The sequence below is a fragment of the Leishmania infantum genome, chromosome 34 (genome assembly GCF_000002875.2).
Source record: "Leishmania infantum JPCM5 genome chromosome 34".
Classification (NCBI taxonomy): domain Eukaryota; phylum Euglenozoa; class Kinetoplastea; order Trypanosomatida; family Trypanosomatidae; genus Leishmania; species Leishmania infantum.
This window is the reverse complement of record NC_009418.2, coordinates 1,166,273-1,185,904: the sequence shown is the minus strand read 5'-3', so window position 1 is coordinate 1,185,904 and position 19,632 is coordinate 1,166,273. Positions and strand designations below refer to the sequence as shown.

The window sequence follows — 19,632 nt, the reverse complement described above, 5'->3', positions numbered from 1 at the left end:
GAGGATAGCAGGAAAAAAAAAGCAGCAACACGTGATACCGAGTTTCTAGGGCTTTCATGAAACGCAGCAAACGTTTCCAGCGCGGCCATTCGAATCCGTCGCTGGAAGAACGAGGCCATCCTTCGATCTGGCAGCACCCGTGAGCAGTTTTCGCTTTCTTTCAGATAGGTGGGGCAAAGCATGCCCAAAGTGCCGAGAGAGAGAGGCCGGGGTACATTTCGTGGCGGCGATCGTCGGCGCCACCACCACCACCATTGCGTTGTGGGAGACGTTCGCCTGCGCGGCATAACGCTAAGTTGGTGTGGAGTTCATTCCTAGGTGGGTCGGTGAGCGAGTGCCCTCCGTGAGCGAGGGAGATGTGCATCTACACGAGGTGAATAAAAGGAAAAACACACGCGAGAAATCTAATGTATCTGCTCTACCTCACGACTTCACAGTGCCAAGAGATGAGGCTTTCACGCATCTATGCCTCCAGCCTGCGTCATGGGTGCGCGGTAAAACGCGACGAGGCGGCGTCGTTCATCACAGGGGTGCCTGTTCTCAATATAAAAGAACAACAGCTGAGAACAGCCCTTCCGACGCGCGATGCCCTATATCTCACGCACTTCCCTTCAGCACCCCATGAAGACGGTTTAAGATGCGTTTGTGGAAGAGATAAGCAACAAGCACCGCTCAACCACGATAAGAACGAAGAGGTAGGTAAAAAAAAACGCATAGTCGCCTACACCGGTCCGACCAGTAAAAAGAGGGAGAGGGAGAAAGTGTTCAAGCCGAAGAGTACACGGAAGTGCTTTAGGGCACCGGAAGAGCGCAAGAGACGCCTCAACGCGCGCACCTCTATCTAGACTTCACGGCGTCGCCTTCTAACTCTCTCTCTCTGGCATCTTCACCGCACCCGCTTCGCTATCTTGCGTAGGCGATCCATCTCCATTCTAGTACGCTTCACCTCCAACTCCAGCTTCTCGCGCTTGCGAGTCAAGTCCACAAGCTCGCGTTGGCGCTGCTTATTGGCGCTCGCATTCTGCTGCAAGTAATCTCGGAACTCCTTCATTTCGGCCGAGCTTTTTGCAGACATGTTGGCCACTGCATCCTTCAGCCTCTCTGTTCGCTCGTTGAGCAGCTCCGCTTTTCGTGTGTCGCGCGCGCGTTGCTCGTCAAGAAGTTGCGCTCGGGCATCAAGTTGACGAACGTCTTCCTGCAACCTCACCAGGTAGTGCAGTAGTGCGTCCACCATCTCAGGTGGCAGGCAAGACGCAGAAAAGGATGTGAAGCCGCTGCTCTCGCCCGCACAGCCCAACTGCCGCAGCATGTCGTGCAGGGAGACCACATTCATGCTTACGCACTCACTGTGTCGCACGCGATGATCCTCTTCGACATCGGCGCCCTCTGGAAACTGCTGGTCGACTAGCGACAATCGCTCCACTTCGCTATGCATCGGCCAAAGTGTGCGGCGTAAGGGTGTGGCTGTGCGAAAGAGACAGCCGCGCAGCTTGCAGCCTTGTGTGCGGGTGCACCAGCTGCAGTAATGGTCGCCAAATAGTAACGCAAATCGCAGAATTACAGGAAAGAAAGGTTGAGATGAGTGGGGAGGAGATGACGAAGAGCCTGGCGCTCACAGGACCGTATGACAGGCTTAGCCGTAGCTTTCCGTCTGTTTTTTGGCCATGCCGACCACACGCGTGTGCGCGTGTGTGTGCCTTTTTGTGCTCGTTCCCTTCAGCGTGAATGGCTCATGCTGTTTCGCGCACCCCGGTAGTTGAGCCGGACACGTGCGCCACCGTGCACTGCAAAAAAAAAAGAAAAACAGCTCCTCGACAAGGCGAGGGCCCACGCATGCAAGTGGGACACAATCGCGCCCACAGCACGAGGTGTGAGAGACGGCGCGCAGCCGTGCTAGTGTCTCTAGGGACAGCGAGCTCGGTGTTTTGTCTCTCGTTGTCAGCGACGCCGTGCGAGGCGGGCATCGCCAGCTATCTTGCACGATGACACGCGTACACGTCTGCATGTGGAAGCGCGACGTCTACGTGCGTCACGCTCGTGAGCCGGTTCCTGGAATCAGAAAGATCCTCCACCTTACGATGGCCAATCTTACACGTGGGCATAGCGAGCACGACCTTGCCCCAAACGTGCAATACCACAACAGCAAGCCGCAACCACTCGTGCGCATCCAAGTGCATCGCCCTTTGTGCATACGCGTGTCAGCTTGTGTGCGGGGCTGAGTCAGTCACTCAGTGTACTTCAGCATGCACCCACGGGAGGTGCGGTTAAAGTGCGGCCCCTCGTCCAACACTGTGCAGCGGTTGTTGTTATTCTTCGCGCTATCTGAGTGCTTCGTCGGCGCCAGGCTCGACACCCGCACCTGCGCCGATGTCGCCTCGACACCCGCACCACTAGCATGCCCGTGCTGCTTCCACGCAGGACCACTTGCAAACTCCGTCCTGTTGCCGCAGCCTACGGATTCCAGAAGGTAGGCAGGGTTGTACCCGGTTAAACGGGTGGCCCACTCCGATCCAGCGCTCAGGCGAAGTATCACGTAAAGTAACGGTCTCGCCACCGTGCGCAGCGCACCGGTGCCACAGTAGAACATGCAGACTTGTGCGCCAAACTCGAAGTGCAGGAGATGGTGGCAAATAAGCTCGGCGACACTGAAGCGCAATCCGTCCATCCACTTGAGATATGCCTCCTTCGCCCTCTCTTTGAGCTCTCGACGCGCCGACTGCGACCCGGCCGCGCGTGCTGCACGAATACACAGCAGTAGCCACCACATGAGCTGCAGAGCAAGGTACGCGCCGATGATGTGCTCACTAGCCAGCGGAAGTGGTCCCGTTGAGAGGGCAAGCAGGAGACCGAGGGAGTAAGCACCGTTGGAGGAAATCTGCAGGGGCTGAGTGAGCCCCTCCATGATGATGTTCAGCATGACTACACAACGACGTTTGAACCAGAACAGCGTGGATGCTGTCGTGCGGCCGCCGGGCTGTTAAATGTTGAGGAAGAGGGAGGTTGTGTGTGGGGGAGGGGCGGGTGGCACTGGCGGGATGCGGCAAACAGTCACGTCGATTAGACAGACAGAGGGAAAAGCCAGGTTAAAAGAGAATGCGGGCGGTAGTGTGGAAGGTGCGCACACTTCGCCGCAAGGCTACTGAAGCTCTCTTTCCCCGAATCGTCAATGTGGACTGGGGCCGCACGCACCTCCATATGGCGGGTGTGCTGGCAGTTAGGCTGAAAGGAGGGGGAGGGCACCGCAGGACTTCCTCCGCGTCTAAAAGACCAAGAGCACTGCGTCTTCGATTAACCAGCTGAGATGGGGCATATGCTCTCTAAGGAAGGATAAATTCACTCACGCACAGGATGGAGAAGAGCACAAGCACGAGGCACAGAGGAAGGGCCACTGGCGTGTCCGTCATGCGCAGCAAACGCACCTTGTCTCTCCTCCTTTGGCACTTTTCCCCCTCCCTCATCGCCGCGCGCGACCTATGACGGAAACTGTACATGAGATCAATCACAGACGAAACAAAAAAAAAGGATAAAAGAACGCATCCACAACTGCGCACGGCATGGCGCGCAGAAAGCAGCGATGGTGTAAGCACGAGGAAGAGTAGAGTCGGTTGCAAGCGGAGTGCGGCCACTTCGTGCTTTACATACGAGGCAACAACAACTGCAGCAACGACGGCGCGAAGCAAAACGCGCCTACAAATGCCACATGCGACCCACCTTGCACACAGCGCGCACGTCTCCTACTCGTCGTACTTTCCCCACTGCCGGTGCAGGAGCTCCTCAAAATCTTTGTCGCGCTGCACCGCCGCACTCTGCGGCACGTACCACTGAACAAGCTCCTCCAGCTCAACCTTGCCACCCACGGCCGTTCGAACATCCCAGGCGGTAAGGAAGGCGTCTTTGTCTGCCGGGCTCGAGGCGTGGTATTTGCGGTGCAGATCTTGCACTGGCACGCGGTAGGCCCCGTCTTTGTTCTCGAAGCAGCGCGACCACAGCCGTGCCAGTAGCATGAGACGTGCGGCAGACAGCGAAGGCAGCAGCAGTTCCTCGTAGTACTTGATGTCGACAGAGCCATCCCCGTTGGTGTCTAGGCATTCCAAAACGGATGTGTTCGGCACGTAGAGACGGTGCGTCCGCAGAGCACCCACAAACACAGCCTCACTCACGAAACCCGACCCCGCCTCGTCTGCTTGCGCTAGAGAGAGGCACAATGCTCGTGCTGCCGCGCCACTACTAAGGACGGCCGGTGCGTGATCACAACGAATCATGCTCATCAACGCCGATCGCGCCGCCTCGCGGCTGGCGACGGCCTTTTTTTCTGCTAAACTCTGCTCTGTGTGGTAGGAACCTTGGTACTGTGCCTCGCCCTTCGCAAGGGAGATGGAGAAGTCGCGCGAAACGCCGGGCAGCGGCCACACACCACGGAGTAGGGCCACGAAGGATTCATCGTTCCTGCAGGAGGCTGAGACACCAGCGTAGTACTCCGCAAACTCCTGAGCGCTTATCTTTCCATCTGGATTGGTGCTTTCGTTGAAAGCCGATTCAAAGTCCTTGCGCACCTCCGCTGCCGTCGTCTCGTGGCGCACGACCGCTGGGTGACCCTCCGCTATGAACTGCCGCTGCAGCTCGCACACCTGCACCGAACCATCGTCCGGGTCCTTGATAAACATTCGCCACACACGCTGCAGCCACACTCTGCGCAGCGGACTGAGGTTGTTGCACATGACAGCAATGAAGTCTGTGGGATCAATCGTGCCTTTACCATTGCGATCCAGCACGGTAAAGATGTTTTGAATCTCGTGCTCCTCTAGCGAAACATTGTTCTCTTGAAGCGCACGCTGCAGCTCCTCTGCGGTCACCTGCGTGCTGCCGAGGTCGTCGGCGATCCCGAGAGACCGGCTAAAGCTTCGAATGCCGTTCACCGCGGACGGGCTGCGCTGGAGAAGTAGGCGCTTTACCTTCTGCGCCGTTTGCTCCAGCAGCAGCGCATTCTGCGGGTCACGATTCATGGAAGGATAATTTTGTGTGTGTGTGTGTGTATGCGTGTGTATGTCTGGACTCGCACCCGCGCAGACCAGGATAACAAAAAGACGCCAGACGCCGCGTGTAATGCCCTAAATGACTCCGTAACCGACAAAGAAGCAGCCTTGCACATGTCGTCGAAGGTTTTGAGCGCACCTGACTATACCCGCCCCAAACCCTCAAGCTCGAGATAACACACCCGACAAGACACCGCCGTGGGTGAGGGGATGCGTGTGATTTTGCGCTTATAGGCGCGCCAATGAGGGCAGTAATGAGGCGTGGGAGAGCAGCAGACACCGCAGTTGTGCTCAAACCAGACGCGCATGAGCGGCGGTATTCGCAAGTGGCGTAAGCAGCAGTTCGGAAGCCGCTGCCTTGATGCACAGCTCCTCGGCTACTCACCTCCCTTTGGGGCCATTTCTTTTTAGGCGTGCCCATCTTTTTGTTTTTCTCGTTTCGTTTCGTCCTTCTTTTACGCTTGTGCTTCGAGCAAGCGCCGCCTTGGAGGAAAGAGGCGTCCGGCACGTACACTCGCGCACGCAGGAAGAAAAAGAGATGAGCATACATACGTACATCAAGAGGTTAACATGCAAACGAATACGCACACACGTGCATGCACGCACATTGGTGCTGTGGCAAGCACAGGTGTGAGAAACGGTTAGGAACCAGGCGCATGCCATGAAGACGTTGAGTTTGTACTATTATACACGCGATGACCTGGGTGGGGTGGTCGCGAAGGTAGTGCTACGAAAGATTGTGCTGTATGGATTCGCCTTCATCTCGTCTATGCGCTTCCTCATGTCGCCTGTCACAGCAACAGGATCAATGTCCCACCACTCGTCAGCGTTGCTCATCTTGAACGCTGCAGGACCAGGTTGGGAAGCGTAGAGGTTGATGAGGCTATCTGCAGCCGCCTTCTGCTGGAGCTCCTTCTGCTTTTCGAGCGATGAGTTCAGGTGTTTTACTCGGTTGTACGGCTTCACATATCCCCCGCTAAGCCTTGCCGTTAGCATCTTGTTCAGCTCACGGTGGGCCTTAGCGTCAAACACGCCCTCGGCGGCGGGAGCTGCGTGGCGGTTGCCGCGGAACCCCTCCAGCGTCGTGCTCGCACACCACCCCTCCTGACGGCGCCTCTTTTCAGGGTTGTTGTCGTCGCGAATGACAGTGGCCAGAAAGCTAAGGGGAACTTCCTGACGCTCCAGCGCTTCACACCGATATGTGTGACGTTTTGTAGAGGCGCAGGCCCGGTCACGGTTGTGCGTCCACACCGCCGGCAACACTGTCTCCTGCATCTTCAGAAATGCCGTGCCCTTCACTGTCTCGGGGAAGTGAGTGGCAACAACGTCGACGCCGTTGTAGCAAGTAGTGGTGTTGTTGAGGGCTGGCTGCGGAAAAGGATGCAGCTCGTCCTTCGTAGCAGGGTTCCACGCACGGCGGCCAAGGGTGCCGTCACCCTTCAGGAAGCGTTGCACCTCCCGCCGCCGCACCGACAAGGGATGTGTCGCGGGGAGCTCGGGAAAGACATGCTCATCGCACCGGTAAGACGCGATCACCGGCCGCCGGCCCTGATCTTTTGTGGAACTCATCACGGGTCGAAGAGACCACAGGAGGGAACAAACCATCCGCGGTTAGTCGATCTGACACACACACACACAAGCACACAAATGTGAGACACTGCGTTTTCCTGCATCCACACGCAGACAGGGTTCACAAACCTTTCAAGAAGCTTTTGTGTGGTGTTTGCGTCTGCTGTCATGTACGTGAAACAACCAGATAATGGCGGGCAAGCAGAAAAAGATGATGGGAGACGTGAGAGAGGGAGGTTTCGCAAAGGAATACAAGGCCAACAAGCGCTACGCAGATAAGATGATCCATCATGAAGAAGGCACTGCGCATTCGCTTTCCGCACCCCTCGCCGCAGTACCGCCGCTACCTTCTCCTTCAGCGCGGCAAGCTTCGATGATGCAACCCATGCGCGCCGTGAAGCCTGGGGCAGTCAACACCGCCGCTGGGCAAAGGGCAGAGGCCCTTTTGCCCCGAAGCCGCGAGCGCTTAATGCAAATTTCATTCTCCCCCAGAGAGGTCAGAAAATTACAACGACGCAGAAGCAGCGGTGCGTCCATTTTGAGTGAGCTCGAAGTTCTTGCCTGAAGACGTGCACTCTCTGCCCCACAGCGTGAGTGAGACTCCACTCTGCCAGGCCCGCCACAGGTCCATCTCTCTGTGCCACGCGCTACCAGGCACGCGTTAGGGCAATGCACCGACTCCGCCGTGTGAGTGCGGCCCCTGCCTCACACTCTACCCAGCACCCGCTGCGCAGGTCGCCTCACAGCCGCACCCGCATCATGCCGGCTGCCACCTCCCGCATCCCCACTCGAGGCGCCTCAGGGTCCCTCCCCCCCTAGTAGGTGGGCACGGCCCGGTGAGACACGCTCGAGCCAGGTTGGCACTTGTGCCTACCATATCGATGATATAAACGCGCGCACCGCCGCAGGTCGCTCCAGCGCCTGCGCCGATCCAGGCCCACACCGCCGGCATCCGTAGCGATGCATCCCCCTGACAGGGCCAGGGCGAGAAGCGGCTCCGCACTGACAGCGGATAGGAGAGGGGAGGGGTGCTGATGGGCTCCTCCCCACACACACACAGCGTTGGCGTGGGCGCACTGGACGCTGAGACACCAGGCACTGTGTGGTGTGCCTCCTCAACATGTCATGAAGACATCGCTCGAGCCGCAGCAGGAAGAACAAAAAGGCGAAGAATTCATAGTTATAACCGAAGGAAGAACGGCATCACAGCTTCAAAACAGAGCGGGTGCGAGATACGAGCAAGAAACAAAAAGGAACCCCACGAAGCCATATGGCGAGAACAGGAGGCTGGGGTGGAACGCAAACTTAGCAAATGCAGCAGGAGGCTGGCGAGAGAAAAAAAAGAGGGCGGGGGGGGGGGGCGAAGAAACTTCGGAGACACGCGACAAGGCAGAAGGCGTCGATACCCATTACAAGCAGCGATAGCGCTCACGGGCACTGAAACGTCCACTGACGCATATGGAGAGATAGACCTACACGCACCTGAAGCCGTCACGTTCAGTTCGCGTTTCTCTCTTCGAGTTCGGCAGAGTGGATAGCCTCCATCCGAAGACGCAGAGGGCTGCAAAAAAAGAACGAAAAGCGAAAAAAAAACTTCGAGTGGACAGCTGTGCACAACAGTAGCGTGCGCGACACCTCAACGCATGCAAAAAACGCGCACAGCAGTGCCGCGTTATTGGGTGGATAGAGAAGAGAGGAAAGGATAAGAACGTGATGCTCATAGCAGGGAGGAGGGCTCATGCTCGGTTTGTGAGCTTCTGAGCATTCCGCCGCGCAGAGGCAAAAATATTCAACCACGTCTTCGCGACACTCGCGGGTCGCCTTTATCCGTTACGAAAACGCTATCGACAGGGCCGGACCTCGCATACCCTGATCGTACGTATCCATGCTGATGCCTCACTCGTTTTCTGTGAACAGGGCCCATCTGCGCGTGCCTCGAATGTCGTCGGTGGCCTTTCCAGCGTGAGAGTGAGTAAAGAGGGTAGAGGAAACAGCCTGGGCGGTCGCCGCTGCGCTGCCCATTGTTAGCTGTACAGTTGATTGATGTAGGGTACGTCAGATTGCAGTGCGCGGGGGAGGGGGAGGATTGTAGCGGAACACGGCACGGCATCGGCCGAGAATCGATGCGGTGGCCTTCCCCCATAGATGCGCTTGAAAACAATCATCCCTCGGAGAACGCTGAAGGGAGAAAGAATTCTGAGGGCAGTTTGCCGCCTCTCAGACGGCTTCGTGGCAATCGCGGCTGTCCTTCGCCGATTGGGCCTCGTACATGAGCCGCCGCGGTTCTCAGGGAATCACCCTACAACACCGTTCGGGTCGACGGCTAAGGTGTGACCGTGTACACATCCCGCGATGGGCTCGAGCGGATTCGAGGATCACCGGTGTTGTGACCTTGTCCAACGCTTCGAATCCGATGGAGACTCTCCTCATGAATTTGGAACCCGGTGCGGAGCACCTGGCCTGCAGCGGGGTACAGCGGCAGGCCGGCGGCCGCAGTGTGCGCCTCTACAAGCTACTCGAGAGTCTGCGCGTGCCTGCGGCTCCAGTATCCGCCTCACAAAAGCCGTCAAAGCCACCACCCACCGAATCTTGTTTGCGGGTCTGCTCATCTGCGCCGCGTCCCTGCGACTGCAGGCGCGTGAATTCCGCATTGAGTCGGCGAGCACTGCTGGAGAGCGTGACAGCGTCAAGAGTCACCAAAAAAAGAGCGTTGCGTTGGTCTTCATCCATTGACTCCGGCCACAAGTGCAAGCGCTGGAGATGAGGTAGTGGTAGCCAGCGACCAGCCCTACCGTGCAGAACCCGCCAGCCTGGTTGAGCAGCGCGGACAAGACCGGACGGTCCAGCCGAAACAGGCATTCCTCATCCGTCCTGGCAACCGCGACAGTGGAAGTGAAAACGAACACGCAACCCCATGATGTCGGCGGCGCGCTCCTCTTCCCCCCTGGTTAGAAGAGAAGCGAGCATGCGGTGGGTCAAAGTAGCTTTCGAGGAGATGCCGAAGACGCGCTGTGCTGTCAAAGAGGCAGCACTGTTATGTCAGCGACGAGTCCGACGCCGTGCATCAAACGAGGGAGACACACAAGCAGCCCGTTTGGCATGTCGCCGCCACGAGTTCCTGTGCTGTGCCGCACTGACACGGCACACTCACGAAACAAGAAAGGACGTTAGCTAACACAGAGATGACGACTCTGTTGTATGACGGCAAAGGAGGAGAGAGGGGGTGTAGGCTCAGGGAGAAGAGTCACCACTCACCGCGGCATCTGCAAGAAAGCGAAAGAATTTCCGGGAGGGGCAAGGAAGGGGTATTCACACGCCACCTTCATGGTGAGCCCAGACGAGGAAACGGAGGGAAGTGCAGTTGCTTCGAGGGAGAACACTTTTTCGACCAGAGAGCCATGCACGTAAGTGCGAGGAAGGACGGGTAGATCACCAAGCGTTCGCGGATTCAGTACTGTCGTATATGCAGAGGGCCCTCTGCATTCCGCGTAGCAAGAGAGCGCAGTTGGATGCCCGTCGACAAAGACACACCCCTCGCTGCCCAATCTGCATCTCTCCTCTGCTCTCCAGAACACCAGTCGACTTCACGAAACAAGAGCACGACTCGCCGTGCTCCTTGCATTTCTCTACTGACGTTACTCTTACCCGAACTAGCCCCCTTCTGTGAGGAGCAAAACACCGCCATACGAGCGGTCCACCAAACCCGTCTCGGTAGGGCAAAGGAGGTAGTAGGAAAGAGTGTGCCTCCCTAAACGACGGGATAAACAATACCGGCACCGCTCAACCGTCGCATATAACCCATGCAGGTATGTTTCGCGTCACCACCCTGCGTGAGCGCCGCGTGACTTCGTTACCACATGCAAAGGCAGTCCTCACATGCTCTGTAGCACAAGTGCACACTAAATGGACCTAGTCGCGCGAGAAAATGTTTCGCCCTCCATTGCGCAGCATGAAAAGGGACTTGATGGACAGCTCACGCGTCCGCGCACCAACGACGCGATAAATGCATTGCCCATTCAAGAACAGCAACGAGGTCGGGTACGTGATGACGTTGTGCTCCTCTACGAAGCACGGCGCTTGCGGCCCGGGAACAAGGGCCAGCTTTACTTCCTCTGGATTGCCTAAGTTCATCGCGTTGATGGAAGAGATGAATGATCGAGTAAGAGGGTCCTGCAGTAGTTCCGTCTTGGGCTTTGGCGTCGATGCCGACTTCGCTGTCGCGGCTGAGTGAGCTTTTCCAGAAGAGTTGGCTGACGCACTCGTCAGGGTCGAGCGCGACCCGCCGGAGGAGGCCGCAGCGGCTGCGGCATACGAGGCGCCACTGTGCAGAACGACCACCACCCCCTTTGTGCGGTAGAACTGCATGAAGTCATGAAGCACTTTCTCATTGGGTAGCTCGGCGATCTCGTAGCCCGTAACGGGGGGCTTATTGACTTTGAAGATGCCCTTCAGGAAGAGCGAAGCGAATGACCGATGGAGCATGGCGGCACTCTTTGCACGCATGCACTCGAGTTGAAGTAAATCTCTGTGCCTGAGAAAGAAGCCGTGCGAGGACAGAGAGGTATTAAATCGAAGTGCGCGCTGCCCCGTGAGCACAGCCGCTGTCTTCGGCTTCTCGTCGGCCGCGCTCTCTTCCTATCTCTATAGGCACCGTCTTTACAGCTTTCACTATCGACGCTGAATGGGAGATATCGTAGGCGATCCTTTGGAGCCAAACGACAACAGTGACGTGGAAGATGATGATGCCGCAGAGGTGCACGCGAGAGCGCATGATGAAAGAAGCAATGAGTTAGGTAGCGAGCGCGTGTGCTATTTTTTTTGTTGCTGTTATTGTTGCTGGCGTCTCGCCCACCGCGCCGGTGACATTCTGCGCTCGCAGTGACTGCTGTGGGAAAGAAGGGAAGCGCACAAAACGCGGCCATCGGCACAAGTCGGTTGACAACGCACAGCGCTGTCGCCTTCATTCCTTTCGTTTTGGCAGCACGAAGAGATGCATATGGTAGAAAGAGAGAGATAGCGAGCTCTATGAGTTCGGCATTCGCAGGGCCTTTGACACGGGTGCGCGTGCCGTTCTTCACCCCCTTTGTTTTCCCTTCGCCCTCCTTTTTTTGCGTTTACCGTTACTCTGCCTCTGTAAGCAACAACAACCACGAAAGCGAGGCAGACATGGGCACACCACGGCCGGGAAAAAAAAGATGCACAGCCACACATAAACGCGTGCCTTTACACAAAAACAACGCGCCGTCAGCTCACAGGGAACCGAAAGGCAGCAGAGAAGCCGCCAAGCTCCACACTACGTCTTCCACCCAGCATTGCGTTCATACTCCAGCCGCATTCGCCGCTCATCCTCCTCTGTGGGGGTGGGGTACATCCACACCATAAAGACTACGCAGATAGGGATGAGCACCAGCTGGATCTTGATCATCTTCTTCAACTCTGCCTTCACCTTGCCCGTGACAGAGGCGTCAGTGGCAGGGTTGGCGGCAGCGCTATGGCTCTTGAAGTTTGCCTCCAACGTCATCCGAGAGCGCTGCACCAGCGAGCGGCGCGTCAAACGCAGCATTGGTCTTGTAATATGAGCTGCAGAGGCGCACTAGTGAGTTCGATCCGACTTCAACTGATGCAGGCTGCTGCCCCTCGAGTCCCTCACGTTTTACGGGGAAGCGACACGCACAGGGGGTAAAAGAGACGTTTGGCGAGAGAGAGAGGAGGTAAGTGAGCAATGGAGGCCACGAAAAAATGACCAACCATGTCGAAGAACCCATCGAATCACGCACGTGAGAAGAACACCGATGCACGTGAAGCCCCTACTTCTCGGGAAGAAACATTTTGCTTCAACGCTTCGAGGCATCACTTGGGTCCATGGCACCCGTGAAGACGGTAGTCACCGCAGATCAAGCAGTAACAACACAACAGGAGTGCGCCATATTAAGAAAGAGCGGAGCGTCGCCACGGCGTCAGTTTTTGATTCTGTTTCATTCACACTGGTCGCGCGCTGCACCGCCAGTCTGTTTTTCCTTCACGTTGGTCTCCTGCAAGTGGGGCGACGGAGTTGCCTCAACCCAAGCCCCAAAGTCCGAAAAAAAGAGAAGTGGATAACGCAACATACTCTCATATCCACACAGGAAGAAGGTAGATGAAAGAGCGATGCACTAGGCCCTTGGTGACACGTCACACACTTATTTCAACATGTTCATTCTCTGCCCCACAGCGTGAGTGAGACTCCACTCTGCCAGGCCCGTCACAGGTCCATCTCTCTGTGCCACGCGCTACCAGGCACGCGTTAGGGCAATGCACCGACTCCGCCGTGTGAGTGCGGCCCCTGCCTCACACTCTACCCAGCACCCGCTGCGCAGGTCGCCTCACAGCCGCACCCGCATCATGCCGGCTGCCACCTCCCGCATCCCCACTCGAGGCGCCTCAGGGTCCCTCCCCCCCTAGTAGGTGGGCACGGCCCGGTGAGACACGCTCGAGTCACGTTGGCACTTGTGCCTACCATATCGATGATATAAACGCGCGCACCGCCGCAGGTCGCTCCAGCGCCTGCGCCGATCCAGGCCCACACCGCCGGCATCCGTAGCGATGCATCCCCCTGACAGGGCCAGGGCGAGAAGCGGCTCCGCACTGACAGCGGATAGGAGAGGGAAGGGGTGCTGATTGGCTCCTCCCCACACACACACAGCGTTGGCGTGGGCGCACTGGACGCTGAGACACCAGGCACTGTGCGGTGTGTCCCCCTTCCCCGCTCATCAGGGAGCACGCGGCAGGGAGCGGCAATTCTCAAAGAAAGGAGAAAAAGGGTGGGCGCCATGCGAGGCGCGTCAGTGTGGCGAAAAGGCGAATGAAGAAACAAAACCGAGCATCCTCGCCGGCCAAGCCAGTATTGGAACACAAAACGAAAAAAAAAATACATAGAATGTACCAAGGAGGCAGAATCATCGTCGTCGATTACTTTCAATGAGATGTGCACGCACGAGCATATCACGAGGGTTAGATAGAGAGAGCGTCAGAAGGGCACAAATACCAAGAACGCGCGTTAGAAAGTAATCTCCCGTAGGAGTTGCCCTCTGAGAGACGGCTGCCCGTGTACAGCTAAAAGAACAGTCCATTTTTTTTTTTCATCATCGGCCAGCCGCGGTTCTGCTGATAGCAGCGTAGGGAGGGCGTGTGTGTCGGGCGGCGGCTTGGGTATACGAAAAAAGGTCCTCACCACGACCCAATAAGTTAGAGTTGAACTGAGACTGCGCGCATCGGCGGCCATGGTTGTGTGCTCTGGTTCCCATTTGGCCATATGCGAGCTGCTGCTGGTACGTGCGTACATGGATCGTGTACAGTGCAAGGCCACTGTAAGCAAGAATACAAACGTTTGAACGATGCTCTTGTGGATCCGCTGTCTGAAAGTAATGTGCCATGCTGATCTCACAATGTGCGGGCGAGGCGAGTCTGGCGGTTCAGCCTACATTTGTGCACGAACCAATCGCGTACATTTACATACACGCAGGCGGTCACTGACACCCGCGCATGCATTACGTCACAGTAAACGACCACCTTCTTCACAATCATACATGCGCACAGCGCCCCCCCCCCACTCGCAGTACATAGAGGATGGGACCCTGTGAACGTGATGCAAGAGACATAGTGTGGACAGAGCTCGAGACAGTTGAGGAGAGATACGGGGTGGAGGGGAGAGAGTGATGTAGGGCCTCAGAGCAAACTTGCTGCTCATACAACACACCTCGTGAGATGGAGGCGCAGAAGGGAGAAAAAAGAAGAAAAAGACTCGCGTAAATAAATCGTGAAAAATGTGAAACGAAAGATGGGTGCCAATGAAAAGAGGGGGGGAGTAAAAGCTGGGATGCCGAGCAGAAGATAGACCCTCCGTCTCCCTCCACTGATAATCATATGCACTCGTCAGCTGCGCTAGATAGCTGTGCATTATAGCTCGACCCCTACCGATTCCATTCGATTCCCCTCTCTCGGCACAACAAGTGCTGGTGAGGTGAGATCTTTGTTGTCTAACCGAGAGGCTTCTTCCGCACAGAGAAAACAGATCGGGTGTGCGGCACGAGGGCAGACAGAAACGAACGGAGAGGCAAGCAATGCATGGACGGTATGACCGAGAGACCGGCACACCATCGGCATACAAACGCGCTAACTAGGGGGACGGAAAAGAACACGCGAAGCATGAATATGAGAAAGAGTGGTGGGTAGGGTGGACGGCACGCAGAAAATCACAGATGGAGAGATGAAGGCGCGAACAACAACAAAAGAAGGGCGTCGAAAGAGAAACAAAGAGGAATCATCAGAGGGGCATCTCTCTCACTGTGTGTGTGTGTGTGCTTGCGTTGCAAGTTTGGAGTTAGGCCTCATCGCTGGGCGATGAGTGAATGCATTCCCTCCGTCGTGCACACAGTAGCATCCACAGCAGCATCCACAGCAGCACACACGTGACTCAGGCTCGCTAAAGCCGCAAAGAAAGGGCAGGAAAAAGACCAGGGTAGTTTCTCGGTGGTCACAAAAAAGAAGCGAAAGAGGAAGCGACCACCACGTGCGGCAGAGGAGAGTCACGGCTACCACCCGAACGGCGTGAGAAAGAAGAACGAAGAAAACGCAGCACCAAACCAAAAAAAAAGCACATCGAAATAATAAAACGGAGAAACGATAGAAACAGAGAGAGAGACAGAGGGTCGCAGAGGTGAAACGAAAAAGGGGGAGGGGAGGGGACGGTGAGTGCAGGGGGTGGGGGTTGTAGGGAGTGTTTTGCGCGTTTTCGGTGTTTTTTTTGTCTAGGATGGCGAGAAAAAGAGGAAGGTTTGAAGGGTACACACGTAGAGAAAGTAGGGGAAGACACGAAGAAAAACGAAAATGTGAGGCATCCTTATACCAACACACACATTTCTATCCGATGTATCTTGCACGACATATTGGAAAGGAGAGTGGAGGGGAGGGCTTCTACGGTGATCGTGCGCATTCATTGTACTTCGTCAAGTTTGTGCCCTCACATTGCCTGTCCTAGCCGCTTCCAGGTACCTGCCGCAGCCGCTGCGCACGTTTGTCTCCTGCAGCAAGGGCAGTTATGAAAGTACTGACGGAAAATAGCATAAGAGGAGTCACATGTGTACCGCAGCGAAGGACGTGGCCCCCCATCCTCACCGCGAAGGCGGCTTTGACACTAAAAAAGGAGGAGAACACGTGCAGTTAATTCTTATACAATCACACACACACACACATATATATATATATATATAGATGTGCACGCGCCATGAGGATAATGCGCTACAACGCACACTGACGGCGCGTACATCATAGGAGGAGGAGTGCGTGCACAATCATACGTATGGGCAGCTTTGGACAAACAACGCACATGCAAACACGAGAAGGGCAAGAGTGGAGCCACAACAGGGCGAAAGCAGAAAAAAAGGGAGAAGAGGCCTTGATCACGGGTCCAATCGAAGACGCACACGCACACAATGAAAAAAAAAAGAAAAATTTAGATACTTATGGGAGAAGTTCCGGTAGCGGCCAACGTGTGGAGCTACGTGCCGCGAAGCAAAGGAGGAACAACAATAGCAACAACAGCAAAAACACAACCGCAAAAAAAAAACAAAAAAGGGAAACTTTAGCCACAAAAGGAGAATGAAGAGCATAATCAAGAGGAAGATGCCCCTCTGGGTTATAAGACAGGACAACGCGGACATAGCGAGTCCTCACCTCGTGTCGATACCAGCAATCACACACCGGTCGGGAGGTAAGAGAGTTCATGAACATGGAGGCAAATGAAGGGTGAGCCACGGATGTAGAGCGTACTGAGAAGACTAGCGCTGACAAAAAAAAAGAAGCCCCACAGCACCCCAAAACGAAGGAGTAGCACGCGTGAAACTTAACAACAAAGAAGAGCAAGTCGAAAAAAGGCACCCGCGAGCACAGGAACGCAAAGACACTTACGAGGCGCTGGGTGGCGGATGAAAACAGATGAGTCCCCAAGAAGAAAGAGGGGGAAACGCAAGAAGGACGCGCATTGACCACGACGCATCCACGATGACCGCACTCCGCGCACAGAGACGAAACAGGCAAGATAAACAAAACCCAAACACAAAACAGGAGTTGGAAAAAAAAAACATGGACACACACACAGACACAAAAAGGCGCAACACATCTGCGGCAACCTCATCATCCGCCAAGTAGAATACCCACAGAACGCAAAGAAAGACGACCTTAGGAAAAGATCACTTCTATTTGTGAGCTTGTTCATTCTCTGAAGTACAACAGCAGGTCACAACCCCACTCTGCCAGGCCCGTCACAGGTCCATCTCTCTGTGCCACGCGCTACCAGGCACGCGTTAGGGCAATGCACCGACTCCGCCGTGTGAGTGCGGCCCCTGCCTCACACTCTACCCAGCACCCGCTGCGCAGGTCGCCTCACAGCCGCACCCGCATCATGCCGGCTGCCACCTCCCGCATCCCCACTCGAGGCGCCTCAGGGTCCCTCCCCCCCTAGTAGGTGGGCACGGCCCGGTGAGACACGCTCGAGCCAGGTTGGCACTTGTGCCTACCATATCGATGATATAAACGCGCGCACCGCCGCAGGTCGCTCCAGCGCCTGCGCCGATCCAGGCCCACACCGCCGGCATCCGTAGCGATGCATCCCCCTGACAGGGCCAGGGCGAGAAGCGGCTCCGCACTGACAGCGGATAGGAGAGGGGAGGGGTGCTGATGGGCTCCTCCCCACACACACACACAGCGTTGGCGTGGGCGCACTGGACGCTGAGACACCAGGCACTGTGCGGTGTGTCCCCCTTCCCCGCTCATCGGCATCAAAGATGAAAGGCGACAACAGAGGAAACAGGTGAAGACGAGCCCAACAACGAGAAAAATGGCTGCTTTCGGCGTTCCGGCACGATAACCGAGAGACTAGAACGGTACTGAGCGAGAGAGAGAGCAGCAGAAACGGTATTAGTCGAAGTGAGGACTGCAGTACAGTCAGCAGCCGTTAAGGTGCGAAAAGTTCGACATCAGGTGGCTGTAAAAAGACGGAATGTCAGAAACGTTTTAAAAGCGAAAGACGATCAGCTGTGCGCTATACAAGCGAACGGAAGAACAACCAAAAGGGGGTTAGCACTGTGCGCTTCCTTGGGAGGAGAAAAACATATCGGCAGCCCTTACAGATGGCCAGTTCAACGTCTTCACAACGCGCCACGGAGTTCCTGCACCCGCCCCTGCCGCACGCATGCGCTCACACACACATAGCCTTCCCTCCGTTTCTTCTTTTCTCTCGTCATCTAAAAAGCACACGAAAGACGAAGAGAGCACATCGTGTGGTTCTTTTCGCTCAGAGTTCGCAAAAGAAGCTGGCCCGACGAGGTCTTGCCTCGCGCAAAGCCAGCTCACCCCCTCTCTCGCGTCTTATTGCGGCTACATGACTAGTCTCGTCTTCAAAAAACGGCCGATAGCCCAACGGGGAGAAGGTGAGTGAGAGGGACACCTTTTCGGATTTGCCTACGTGTGCTGCCTCTGCTCTTCCACCTTTTCCTTACTTGCTGAGAGATGTGGGAGCAGCGCGGCGCGCGTTGGGTGAGAGCGTGGGCACGCGTTCAAGCAGCACCGCACTACTCGAGCCCCAGCACTTACGGCCGGTCTTCTTGCTGCCGCCTAGCACCACAGGCTGGAACACGCGAAACACTCGACTCTGTCGAGATAACCGCTCTTCGTTGCTTGATATCTTGGAGCCAAAGATGAGACGCCCCAACGTGCGGAGCGAGATGGTGTTTCGGAAGCCGTCGTAGAGGTTACGAAATGAGGCGCCGTCCCACGTGAGGATGCCTTTGGCCGCCCACCAAATCATCGAGATGGCGAGCTCAACGTACACAAAGATGATGACAACAGGTCTGATGTACATCAACATCATGAGCTCCATGAAAAAGGTGAAGGCGACCTCCAGGTAGGAGTCATGTATGCGGAAATCGACCTCCTGTTTGAGTAGGCGGTTGCCATCGGCCACGCTGAGGTGCCCGACGGAGACAAGGTAGTCGATCATGTCGTTGTATCCCATCCAGAAAAGGTTGTTGTACTTCTGCGCGTTCGGCGGATGCAGCGCCCACCATGACGGCACAAACACGCGTGGCCGCACCGAGGCATCCTGGAAGTACATGCCTGAAACGGAGATGGTGTTCTCCTCCTCTATGCGTGGCGTGAAGTTGCTAATGCCGCCGTCGGCGCACCATTCACCAGTGCTCTCCATCTTGAACGGCATACCGACCAGCGGCATCAGGCAGCATGACGCAAGGAGCGTCTCTCGGATGGCGGCGTAGCTAGAGAAACTACTAATCAGTCTCGACTTCAACTTGGGCAGCACCGTCACGCCGACCTCAAGCGATCCGCTCATCAGCACTTGACGCATGCGGGGGTCGGTGTCAACGGCGCGCAAGTTGGTGCCAAAGTTGTCGATGGCAGCCGTCAGGTACTTCCCTACGCGAAAACAATGAAATACAGAGCTCCGATAGTCTTCGGCGGCGGCCGACGCAAACTGCTTCACTGATAGAATGTCGTACTGCCCAGAGGCAAGGCACGTGGCTGCCAGGGCGCCAGCACTCACACCGGTAAAGCGCACGCGCTTGCCCTCGCAGTACCAGCGCTGCAGCACGCCAGAGTCGACGAGGGCATAGGCTGCTCCAAAGAAGTACATCTGGAACCATCCTCCGCAAGAAAAAGAAACCGTGATGTCCCACCTCTCCTCATCGTCCTCCCGCTGCTGCCGCTGGTAGTGGTGGCTGTCATCTCCGGTTGACAAGCTCGTGCAGGAGTCGTGAGCAGGGCTGTGCATGGAGCTCATCGTGTGCGCTGTTCTTGAAAGGCCTTTGAACGCAAGACAAAAAAAAGGTCAAAACAAACAAGAGACGCACGTCCGCTGCGCTTGCGACACGGCGGGAGGGACAACACAGAAAACGAGAAGAGCGGCGCACACACGTGAAGGAAGAACCTGAGATAACCAAAGCAAAGCAAAAAAAATTAAAAGGAGAAAAGCGGAACGAGA

At 56.1% G+C, this 19,632-nt stretch overlaps 7 protein-coding genes across 7 annotated transcripts; all 7 read right to left on the bottom strand.

The window, feature by feature from the left end:
* Window positions 1-886: 886 nt before the first annotated feature.
* On the bottom strand, window positions 887-1,435 carry LINJ_34_2800 (conserved hypothetical protein; the record flags this gene model as incomplete). The annotated part of the gene is made up of 1 exon (XM_001468605.1): window positions 887-1,435. One exon carries the CDS (start codon window positions 1,433-1,435, stop codon window positions 887-889), a length of 549 nt encoding a protein of 182 aa, XP_001468642.1.
* A 789-nt stretch (window positions 1,436-2,224) lies between these two features.
* LINJ_34_2790 (hypothetical protein, unknown function) lies at window positions 2,225-2,917 on the bottom strand (the record flags this gene model as incomplete). Its single annotated transcript, XM_001468604.1, has 1 exon — window positions 2,225-2,917. One exon carries the CDS (start codon window positions 2,915-2,917, stop codon window positions 2,225-2,227), a length of 693 nt encoding a protein of 230 aa, XP_001468641.1.
* Window positions 2,918-3,734: 817 nt separating this feature from the next.
* On the bottom strand, window positions 3,735-5,003 carry LINJ_34_2780 (conserved hypothetical protein; the record flags this gene model as incomplete). The annotated part of the gene is made up of 1 exon (XM_001468603.1): window positions 3,735-5,003. One exon carries the CDS (start codon window positions 5,001-5,003, stop codon window positions 3,735-3,737), a length of 1,269 nt encoding a protein of 422 aa, XP_001468640.1.
* A 714-nt stretch (window positions 5,004-5,717) lies between these two features.
* Window positions 5,718-6,602, bottom strand: LINJ_34_2770 (conserved hypothetical protein; the record flags this gene model as incomplete). The annotated part of the gene is made up of 1 exon (XM_001468602.1): window positions 5,718-6,602. One exon carries the CDS (start codon window positions 6,600-6,602, stop codon window positions 5,718-5,720), a length of 885 nt encoding a protein of 294 aa, XP_001468639.1.
* Window positions 6,603-10,511: 3,909 nt separating this feature from the next.
* On the bottom strand, window positions 10,512-11,084 carry LINJ_34_2760 (conserved hypothetical protein; the record flags this gene model as incomplete). The annotated part of the gene is made up of 1 exon (XM_001468601.1): window positions 10,512-11,084. The coding sequence occupies one exon, from the start codon at window positions 11,082-11,084 to the stop codon at window positions 10,512-10,514; it is 573 nt and encodes a 190-aa protein (XP_001468638.1).
* An 811-nt stretch (window positions 11,085-11,895) lies between these two features.
* On the bottom strand, window positions 11,896-12,165 carry LINJ_34_2750 (conserved hypothetical protein; the record flags this gene model as incomplete). Its single annotated transcript, XM_001468600.1, has 1 exon — window positions 11,896-12,165. One exon carries the CDS (start codon window positions 12,163-12,165, stop codon window positions 11,896-11,898), a length of 270 nt encoding a protein of 89 aa, XP_001468637.1.
* A 5,967-nt stretch (window positions 12,166-18,132) lies between these two features.
* On the bottom strand, window positions 18,133-19,431 carry LINJ_34_2740 (conserved hypothetical protein; the record flags this gene model as incomplete). The annotated part of the gene is made up of 1 exon (XM_001468599.1): window positions 18,133-19,431. One exon carries the CDS (start codon window positions 19,429-19,431, stop codon window positions 18,133-18,135), a length of 1,299 nt encoding a protein of 432 aa, XP_001468636.1.
* Window positions 19,432-19,632: the final 201 nt, after the last annotated feature.